The following is an 8942-nucleotide window of genomic DNA, read 5'->3' on the forward strand; positions in this document are numbered from 1 at the left end:
GGTCAGCACTCTGACTTGCTTGTCCAAAAGATAGCAGCACTGAGCCTCCATTATTATGATAATGCACTCCTTCTAAATGATTCAGAAGAAGATCGCTTACTGAGATGCCTAAACTGCTTCTTTGAGCAGCTGGAGTTTATTTGGAGGTCTCCCACCCAAGTACTGAGCCAGATCAGCACTGTTTATTTCAATATTAGAAGCCCACAGCCTGAAGTGGTATTGCTGATGGCTTTAGGACAGTGGTTTTCAACTTATGATCCGTGGACCCCTGGGGGTCTGCAGACTATGTCTATTGGGTCCATGAAAGGTGACTATGAAAATAAATTTTCAGATCCCAGAAAAGGCATTCTGTTTTTCTGATCAATCAAAACTATGAATACTCCCACCTACAGGTCCGAACCCAAAATTGGTGATGTTAGCATATAAGCCCACAGTTTAGCGCCCTTTCTCATGCTGTGTCAAATGTCATGCCAAGCACGTGCAACATTTATAGTTAAATTCTGTTCAGTCAGTTTTCAATCTAAGACGTCTATAGTAGGGGACCGTGGAATTTCCAAAGGGTCCGCACCTCTATTTGAAATGTTTAAGGGGTCTGCAAATGGAGAAAGGTTGAAAACCACTACTTTAGGAGATACATTTTCATATTAAAGCTATGGATTTCTCCTCTAAAGAGAACAAGGTGTACCTCTCACCTTCTCTTTTTCTGATCAGTTTTGGTGTTGAAATTTAAACTAAAACTGATTAACAGTTCTGTAATTCCAGTGGCCTAGTCTGTTGGAGACCAGGGAGAAATAGAACTCTGATTTATCTCATTCCCACATATCATATGAGAAATGTTTTGAGTCACAATCTCTCATAGTGCCTTGTAAATCAATAATTCAGAAACGTGCCCTACAATCCAGATCCTGCAGGTTTATCCAAAACATATTTCAAATACTCTGACACTAAAAAGGAGTTTCAAATCTGCTACAGGAAAAGAGGATGAGCAGCTGGTAAACAACTGGCCTTTAATAAAGCCATACCATATTACAATATCTTCAGTTACTGCACAATTTAATTAGTTCAGTTTACCCTGCCAATCTGGAGAGACCAAACCACTATCTTGGACAGCCACTATAATAATTTCAGCTGCTTCATTGCTGGCCATAAAGCAGAATTTAGTCTCTTACAGTTAGGTATATCAAATATGTATGTAATGTATGTAAATATGTAGTAATGCATATTTTGTATTACATGCAGGTATTATAAATATACCAATTAATTTAAAACAATCAGTTCCTTAATAATCGGTAGCAATCCTAATTCCGTCTAACCCTAAGTATTGCTACTAAAGGTACAGAGAAGATTTCAGTGAAGAAAGCAAAGATTATTGAATTTATCTGTATTTCAAAATGGACACTCATAAAAATGTTGGCCTTAAACTTGTGCCCTAGTTGAAACTAGTTTATAAAGATAAGAGAAAGTTATTGGTTTACTATTTTGGCAAGGTAAATTATCCCAAGTCTGGGATTGCTATCTGAACTGGTACAATTTTGATTTAATTAAATGAATGCTGGTGTAATATTACTGTTGTACTAACTTGACGCAAATGCTCAGGACTAAGCAGTGAGTTTGCATGTGTCTACTATTGAAGTGTAGTTGTTAATTTTTTTTCCTGAAACACACAGTTGCCTTACCTTTTCCATTCATAAATTAGTCTTTTTTTTATTATATCACAGATATTAGCACTATATGTCCATAAACTATGTTCCATCATCTCAGTTAATTTCTTGGTTGATGATCTCTTGGGATGTTTGATTTTGTTCTCACTAAAATATACGCAAAATTTCAACCTCTAAAAATTCTGAATATTTGAACACTAGAAAATGCATATTGATATAATTTTCATTAACTAAAAGGGAAAGTTATAACACCAAACAAAATTCATTGATCAAGTGGCATTTTCTAAATGGCGGAACTTAATTTAGTTTTATCCTGAGATGACACAGAGTTGCACTTTCCAAATTAAATATGTATGGGGGATATCTGACTTCAAAGGTAGTTGCCTCTTTATAAGCTCTCTTTCTATTAAGTGGTAAGCCAGAACCACAATTGTCAGATTTGGCACCTATTAATTTATACAAACTGTGCTAATCCAGCACTGGAACACTTTTGGTATGGTTGACCTGGAGTAACCGTTAAACTACAAATCTGTAATAATTATTGTTGTTAATTGTGTGTTTAATGCAAATTCCTCTAAGTACAATGGTAGTAGGATTGGTGACTTTGAAATTCTGTAGCCTCTAATGAATATTCATTTTTAATAGCATGAAGTAACAGAACTCTTTTTTTTAACGTACATTTTATAATATATAGATAGTGGTTAATTGTCCTTACTCGACATCTTACAATATATGTTTAATCAACTTTGAAATTTTATGCAATAAATACAGAAAGAAATCATCCAGCTGATATTAAGTCACGTGTCTCTTAATTCTTCCTCTATCTATGCCCTTTTGGCTGGCTGATAAATGACCACATCTCGCAAACTGTATTCATTACAATAACCGACTGTAATGTGTTGATTATTGATGCGCTTTGAGGAAACAGAGTGTGTGTGTGTGTGTGTGTGTGTGTGTGTGTGTGTGTGTGCGCGCATGCGCGCACGCACGCACACGTGCTTGCCACAATGAGAAATCAGCCTATTCACATTTTGTATATAAAACTGGGAGCTGTTTTAGAAAAAACAAAATGTATGGTTGGAACTAGAAGTAAACGTACATTTTGCTTAGGTGATTTGGTAGGCCTGAAAACCTCAGACAGTTACACAAGTTTAATTGTTTAGTACAGAATTACTATGCTTTATCATTTTAAACCAATTTTGATGTAGAGGAGGTTGTCTTTTAAAAATTATCTTCTTTCCTATCCACAGGACGTGAACTTGGTTGACATTCTTTGGAGGCAAGATATAGACCTTGGGGCAAGACGTGAAGTTTTTGATTTTAGTCAAAGACAGAAGGAGTATGAACTCGAAAAGCAGAAGAAACTTGAAAAGGAGAGACAAGAACAACTCCAAAAAGAGCAAGAGAAAGCTTTACTGGCTCAGCTGCAGCTGGATGAAGAAACAGGTGAATTTATTCCCATTCAACCTGCCCAGCACATTGAGTCAGGCAACACAGGCATGCCAACCAATTTTTCAAAGGTAAAAAACAGTAATGTTTCGCTTATGCTGATCTATATCATGTATATGTGTCTTCATTTCTCTTTCTTGTGAATAAGATGATAAAACTGCTGGTTATCTAAACTTAATTTGTATTTGTAAGGGAGGAATCTTCACAGTCATCCAGAAATAAACTGATATTTTTTCTCATATCTTTTCTACGTAGACTACACATATTTCAAAACCAGAAGCAGATGCCTTGTCCTTTGATGACTGCATGCAGCTTTTGGCAGAAACATTCTCGTTTGTAGATGATAATGAGGTAAAATAGCAACCTAAAGCTTAGTATGGTTGGGGGGGGGTAGGGGGAGCGAATAACATATCTGTTCTTGCACAACTTATTTGCAGGTTTTTTTTTATTTCTATTATGAAGAGTCTTAATGGGATATTTTCACACTATTGTACTATATGTTAGGCAAAATACAGTGATTTAGATCTATCTAATGCTCTTTCAAGGGGACATGGTGCTCTCTGTATTATATAACAGATCCACACAAGAATGGCTTTTGCTTGATGCCTTACTGAGTAATGTATATTTATAAAATTCCAGGTTTCTTCAGCTGCATTTCAAGTGCTAGTACCTGCTCATATAGATAACGACCCAATCTTCATTACTTCTAATCAGACTCAGCCACCTGAATCATCAGTCCTTCAATCTCCTGTCACTGATGTAGATAATATGGAAAACATAGAGCAAGTTTGGGAAGAATTACTGTCCATTCCAGAACTACAGGTAAGAGTTAATGTAAGCAGCAGCTGAAAGAATGGCAGAGTATTCTGGGAGAACATCTCCAAAGAATTCAGAACAATAACAGTGCAGTCATTCTTAAGGAATGGTAACAAGCCCATCAGGCTAGTAGCTGCAGGGTTTTTGTAAATCAGTGTACACTAAGCATCTAAAATATAATTAATCAAAAGCAGTGTAAGAGGGAAGACTTCAAGAGAGGAGGATTGTTTACCTAATACTGTGTGAAAATATATTCTGTCTTCCTGGCCACAATGTTTCTATTTTTATTGATTCTAGAGCTGGCTCTTGGTTAAATACAGAAACCTGTTACTTCACTGTCATGTTTGAAATTGTACCTGCAGAAATGTGAGGAACCTCTAAATTATGGTTCCTACAGCGACCATTAGTCTATCTCCAAATACTACTCTAAAAGTATGTGTTATAATGTTTAACTTTCTATTATTTACATTAATATTACAATATATATAAAACAAAACAATATTGCATATGCGGTAGGGGTCATAACTTGGCATTTCTTGATTTGTCCTTACAATTAATATTAGAAACTTTGAAGTTGAATTTATTTAGATTTTGCATTTATCTTCCATCATGGGAGAAAAAGCTTTTAAAATAATAATATTGGTATATTAGCGACTAGTTATGGCTGCTTGTTCTATTAAAACATTATTTGTATTTCAGTTATAATCAAACTCTGTTAGGTGCTGTACATGCAGTGAATGTATCAGGCTAAAAATCACTTTGCTCTTTTACTAATCTTAGCATTTCAGAGACTATCTAGCTTATTTATTTAATCACCTCTGCAGTGTTTTTACTGGAATATCACCCAAATTGGACTGTAAAATTAGACTGGTTTATTTTTAATTATTTATTTTAATGTTTTTCACAAGCACAAAGCTGCTGTTTTTTGGATTGCAAACCACTGTCAACGTGAAAGCAAGTCAATTTAACAAAAATTAGTTAGAAAGCAGTATCAGGTACTACATCTGTTCTGACCCTCTCTTCCTTTTGCTAATTTTTGTGCTTTTTCACAATAAATTTTCCTGTGGGTTCCCCCCCCCTTTTTTTTTTTCTTCCCTGTTGTTGTGTGAAAGACCCACACAACCAAAATGGGGAATTGAGTGACTATACAGGGGCAACAATGAAACTGACAATACAAAATAACCTTAAAAAAAGAAAAAACCCTTAAATGTCACTATTATAATTCTGAGTAGAAGTTGAACAAATTTTCAGGGAGAAGACAGATTTAAGTTTAAGGATTAGTTTAAAGAGAAAAGGAAAAACCAAAAGATCTCACATCTGGTAAATAATAGTTTAGGTATGACTTTATTTGTGATTGAACAATCAGTGTGTGGCCCTCTTTAAGAGGACCAGAACTATTTTTGTAATTGCCTAATTCTAAAAGGACAGAAGGCATACTTTGATACCAGCTTCCTTCCATAAATGTTAAGACTGCTACCCTGTTGGAAAGAAAGAATGTTGTTTTTGTAGCCAATCGGGCCCATCAAAATAATAGTCCTCAACACTTACTTTTGGTTAACATTAGTGTATGTGGGTTAAATTAATGTTTGTAAAGCCCCATGTTAGTACTGTTTTTTATTACATAGTAAATTAAATTTCTCTGCACCAAACAGCTGCTTCATTGAGTACCACCTAAAAGATGAAAGATCTCTTAAAAATCTATTCCATAGTTTGAAATTTAAGGGATAGTTATTTGCTAATATCATTCAATAAATCGTATGCAGTGGCTTTAAGTTGGCTATATTAATACTAAATCTATTTGTATTATGGTGCTGCTTAAGGTGTATTCAGATTTGGCAGCATCAGGATCCATATTGACAATTTACTAGAGCAGGAGGGATGCATCTAGCTTCCATATAATGGGAGCATATTTCAGCAAGTCATTTCTTTGGTTTATTAGTATGATTTTGGGACACTACAGGTGCCAGAATGCTATGTTATCTACCTGGTGACTCTGCTGAGAACAAGAAGATTCATACTCTGCTAGGACTTGCAGTCCCCAGAGCAATGGGCAGTGCTATGACCACCCGAGTTATAAAACAATGCTTTAATGGCCATTTTATGTGTATATTGATCTCAGAAGGGCAATCTTAAATTTGTGGAATCCAGCAGCTATAGATATAGATGATAAAATATTTTGTGAATTTATTATTGATAAACTTATATTTGTAACATTTCTTCATATAGTGTCTTAACATTGAAAATGATAACCTGGCTGAAGTAACCACTATTGCAAACCCAGAAACCAAGCCATCAGAGATTCACAGTAACTTCTACAACTCATTACCCATTACTGTTAATTGCAATTCAGATTTCCTCAACACTTTTGAGGATTCCTTTTCTAACATCCTACCACCAGAAGACCTCAGCCAGCTGAGAGTGGCCTCTTTAGATACCACTTCATGTTTAAGCTCCAACTTTTCTGAAGATTTCTACTCCACCTTTGTTGATCCAAAGGTGAATGGTGACACAGCAGCACCAAACATTGTCAACAAGTCATTTGCTGAAGTTCCATATGAACCTATTGATATTTCTGATTTCTCACTGTGTAAAGCTTTTAATGGTGACTATCAGGGAAATCCACCAGAATGTAATGATTCTGACTCTGGTATCTCATTGAATGCACATTCCAGTATTGCATCCCCTGAACATTCTGTTGAATCATCTGTTTTTGGAGATGCAGCTTTTGGATACAGTGATTCTGAAATGGAAGAAATGGAGAGTGCTCCTGGAAGTCTGCAACAGAGCAATGCTCAAACGTATTCATTGCAGTTCCATGATCCAGTCCCTCCTTCCCTAGGGCCAAGCACACACAAGTCTGATCTGCAATGTGTAAACACACCAAAGAGAGAACTACCTGCCAGTCCAGGCCACACCAAAGCTCCATTTACAAGAGATAAACCTTCACGCTACCTTGAAGCTCATTTCACAAGAGATGAGCAAAGAGCAAAAGCTCTGCATATCCCTTTCTCTGTAGAAAAAATCATCAACCTTCCTGTGGATGACTTCAATGAAATGATGTCTAAGGAGCAGTTCAACGAGGCCCAGCTTGCACTTATTCGTGATATACGCAGGAGAGGCAAGAATAAAGTGGCTGCTCAAAACTGCCGTAAAAGAAAACTGGAAAACATCGTGGAACTGGAGCAAGACTTGGGTCATTTAAAGGATGAAAAAGATAAATTGCTCAAAGAAAAAGGAGAGAATGACAAAAGCATCCGTCTAATGAAAAAGCAGCTTACCAACTTGTATCTTGAGGTCTTCAGCATGCTACATGATGAAAATGGAAAGCCTTACTCTCCCAGTGAATACTCACTGCAGCAAACAAAAGATGGCAGCATCTTCCTTGTTCCTAAAAGCAAGAAGCCAGAGACTAAATTTTGACAGGCAAGGAAGCTAACTGGCTTTGACAGAGCTGGTATTTTTATTCTAATAGCTTTTACTGTGATGTGAAATGCAGAATTGTCATATTTTAAAGTGATTTATGCAAATATATATCTAAAGTTAATAACTAGTATATTAAATACACAAGTTAAACTATTAGTGCAATGCATATGTATGCAAAATGTGTAATCTCATTTTTCTAACAGTCAATATTTCCTTCTTTATAGCTCCACTTTGGCTAGTTTCTGTATGAGTGTAAATATTTAAAGACATCTTATTTATATACTGTTTTATCTCATCTGTTATATTCATAGATTTATATGAAAATATATATATATGATTTTAGCTGGCTAAATACAGTTGGTCTTGCAACAAATTGTATTCAGACAAATTTTTATAAATATAAATTGAATGTTCACCACTTTTCTTATATATTTTTATTTGCTTTACATTTAAAATAAACTTTAATTTAGTATACAAGTTGATGATAAAGTATATTATTTTGATTTGTCTTAATAGTTTGTGAATTTTTTTTTAACTGCACATCATTCATGTTTACTTCCTAAATAGGTTATTTACTAACTTACAAACATTCACTTTTTTTTTTTAACAAAGGTGATATATATAAGGTCATATAAACAAGCTATATAATTATTAACTTGAAATGCAGTATACAACATTGTCAGCATTACTAAGCCAGGTCTATATACAGACCTATATTCTTATAACTACATTGCTCAGGGATGTGAAAAATCCACACCCCCTGAGCAACATAATTCTATCGACCTAGCCCCCCATTTCCCCTGTGCAGAGAGCACTATGTTGGCAGAAGAGCTGCTCCTGTTGACATACCTACTGCCTCTTGGGGAGGTGGATTAACTACACTGACAAGAGAAGCCCTCTCATTTGTGTAGAAGCAGCTTCACTTTAGCACTACAGCGGTGCAGCCTGCGCCAGTGCAATGTTTTAGGTGTTGACCTGACTTATGCTTCATATAATAATTTTAACTACCTTTTAAAGAGGTACTGTCACCTTTAATGTAGAAATCTCAAATCTAACACTAACGTTTTTCTTTTTTTTTTTTACTTTGGTAAGTTTAATCAAACTAGTCTGGTTACTTTCACTTTCTAGTTCTGATGCTGTAGCACAGTGGTTCCCAAACTGGGGTTCGTGAAATGTTACAGAGGGTTCTCAGGAAAAAATTCCCTAATGGTGGAAAGAGTTGTCCCTAGGAACCCTAGGCAGCATGGGGCCAGCAGCCTGGAGCCCCTGGACTTCCAAGAGCTAAGCAGATCAAAGCAAGCATATCTACCACACTGAGGAGATTTAAACTTCAAGACTCTTTATAAGAAATAGAAAAGGAGGTGGATATTTTTTGCTGTTTTTTAAATTTAAATAGGCAGCTAGTATTGTTTTTTAAATTATTATGAAGAACAAGTTTAAGCTTTGTTGTAATGTGCACTGTTTGCCTGGACTGTTCAAGGCTGAATGCTTGTGCTGGAGGAACTCTGAGTTGGCTTCTTAAATACCTTCATGCTGTTTCACATCTGATACTCCTTGATGAAACATAGGAGCCTTGTCTTATAACAGGCTTAT

The 8942-nt window shown here is 35.7% G+C and overlaps 1 protein-coding gene across 2 annotated transcripts in view; it reads left to right on the top strand.

Moving 5' to 3' along the window:
- Nucleotides 1–7856, top strand: part of NFE2L2 (nuclear factor, erythroid 2 like 2) — a 40535-nt gene extending 32679 nt beyond the window's left edge. For both annotated transcript variants that reach the window (XM_030580513.1, XM_030580512.1), the window contains exons 2-5: nucleotides 2912–3181; nucleotides 3366–3461; nucleotides 3750–3932; nucleotides 6153–7856. In XM_030580513.1, coding sequence (XP_030436373.1) covers nucleotides 2912–3181; nucleotides 3366–3461; nucleotides 3750–3932; nucleotides 6153–7346 — 1743 coding nt within the window. In that variant the 3' untranslated portion in view covers nucleotides 7347–7856. The remainder of the gene's footprint in view (nucleotides 1–2911; nucleotides 3182–3365; nucleotides 3462–3749; nucleotides 3933–6152) is intronic.
- The last annotated feature ends 1086 nt before the right edge of the window (nucleotides 7857–8942 follow it).

Source organism: Gopherus evgoodei, chromosome 11 (assembly GCF_007399415.2).
Source record: "Gopherus evgoodei ecotype Sinaloan lineage chromosome 11, rGopEvg1_v1.p, whole genome shotgun sequence".
NCBI lineage: Eukaryota > Metazoa > Chordata > Testudines > Testudinidae > Gopherus > Gopherus evgoodei.